This window comes from Phytophthora parasitica (genome assembly GCF_000247585.1).
Source record: "Phytophthora parasitica INRA-310 unplaced genomic scaffold supercont2.1, whole genome shotgun sequence".
NCBI lineage: Eukaryota > Oomycota > Peronosporomycetes > Peronosporales > Peronosporaceae > Phytophthora > Phytophthora nicotianae.
The window spans coordinates 1,159,087-1,160,979 of NW_008634126.1; the positions used below are offsets into that span (position 1 = coordinate 1,159,087).

The 1,893-nt window shown below is 47.4% G+C and overlaps 1 protein-coding gene across 1 annotated transcript; it reads left to right on the forward strand.

Moving 5' to 3' along the window:
* Positions 1 to 719: 719 nt before the first annotated feature.
* PPTG_00280 (hypothetical protein) lies at positions 720 to 1,304 on the forward strand (the record flags this gene model as incomplete). The annotated part of the gene is made up of 1 exon (XM_008891658.1): positions 720 to 1,304. The coding sequence occupies one exon, from the start codon at positions 720 to 722 to the stop codon at positions 1,302 to 1,304; it is 585 nt and encodes a 194-aa protein (XP_008889906.1).
* Positions 1,305 to 1,893: the final 589 nt, after the last annotated feature.

Sequence of the window (1,893 nt, forward strand, 5' to 3'; positions counted from 1 at the left end):
AGTTTACTCCGCTCGCCTTGAACGTGGAAGCAGAGTGAGATACAAATTCCTGTCTCTGTATCACGTTTCCAATCACGTTGTCACTCGAATACTGGTGTTTTGGTAGATACAATAATGTGCTGTTGTTCATGTTAATCTTGCCACCCTTGGTCCAACTCGCAATTTGTGAACTGAAAACGGGGCGATACAACAAAAAAAGTGTTTGTAGATATTGACGAAACATGCACTGCACCCTGAATCGTCATCCTTAAATAGCATCATCTCACGATCCATATGCGTTCGCTAAAAAATTAGTAGCTGATCTGTCAGGGTTAAAACAAGGCAAACGATGATGGCGTGAAAACTCATTTCCAGAGATTTTGCCATCATCGTGTTTTAGAGTAATCGAAACAGATGGAATTTGGGAGGAACAGTTACTACAAAACATATGTAGAAATGCCCGAGATTTCTGCATTGAATAACAGTGAAATCTATGGTACGTGTCTGAATAGCGATCTCCTTTCTTGAACAAACAATCAGAGGGCGGTGGTCTTTTGAGACATCCAGAATCACAACGTTGCGGCCTCATAAGATTCTTAAACGACTTGAGAATTACATTTCAAAGTTCAACCCACGATTGGTAGAAAGTTGACTCATGAACGAGGAAAGGGGAGCAAGGCCCACCCATGATCATGCCCATAAGCCCCTCAGCCTGCAGCCATTATCGATTTGGTGGTATCATGCTACTCGCGCTGACTCTCATTTTCACGCTCTCTATCTCCACTGGCCAGGTGTCGCCGCTTACGTTCCAGAGCCTACCGCGGTCACTACACCGTATGCCTTCAGTACGACTTCGCATCCAGCTCACGGGAGAAAATATGCAAATTCACGGCCAATCTGTCTTCGACGTATTCGCCAACCCAATCTTATCTGCTGCTGAAAACAGTCTGCACTACGACGGCTTCGCCCATTTTATCCAAGAAGACTATCAGTTCACGTACGTATTCGTAAACGGCATTGGATATGTCGTCGAGAGCAAGGGAAATGAGACCACATCCGTCGCCTCACAAACCACTAGATGCCTGTCGTCAATTTCACCGTTCGACGACATTATCGCAGCACTTAACAACCTCACAGCCATCTCGAGCGAGTCTGTCGGTGACGACAGCTTAGTCGATTGCCCTAATGGAGGGACAGTCGCATTGTTGCACATATCTTTTTCATGTCGACCTCCCATTAGCCAATTAATATCGATCACAACCTGCATTGCTGAGTGCGATTCCTTCTCGCGTTTCTTTACCGACTTTCACTCAGTTGGGGTTTGATCTCACCAGGAGTACCAGCTACCTCGCACTCACTCTCCTGGTTGACGTCGTCAGGAGCGCTTAAGAGCTTCTAGGGGTGTACCGGGGAAAGGGTAAATCGTCAGCTAATGGACTTCTAGCAGGCCTTGACGGAAGCAGTTCTCCATGGAGTACCTGCGCCTTCGTTCGATATTTTTATTGATTAGGCTGAGGAGCTTGCGCACTTTGGTCATTTAGTAGCGAAGTGTCCTCGTAGGCGGAAACATGAACGAAGCTGCAAAACAACATACCGACAACGTGCAGCAAATGTGTGCCTCTCTCACAGTAATGATGCGTGAGCAGCAGCATTTTATGGCTCAGCCCGCAGCACTGTAGCGCAGATGGCTGCAACCTATCAGCAGCAACAGCACCAGCAACCGGCAACCTCACAGCAGCAGTCTGGGCACCCTCCAGCTCAGGAAATGCGTGAGTATCGAGCTGAAGGAATCGCTATGCCTAAGCATTCGAGACGAAGGATGTCGATGTCCGAGACTACATGTTTAGCTCAAAACCTTACTTCGAGTCCTAGAATATGAAGTACGGAGCTGACGCTCCTCAGCAACAACCGCTG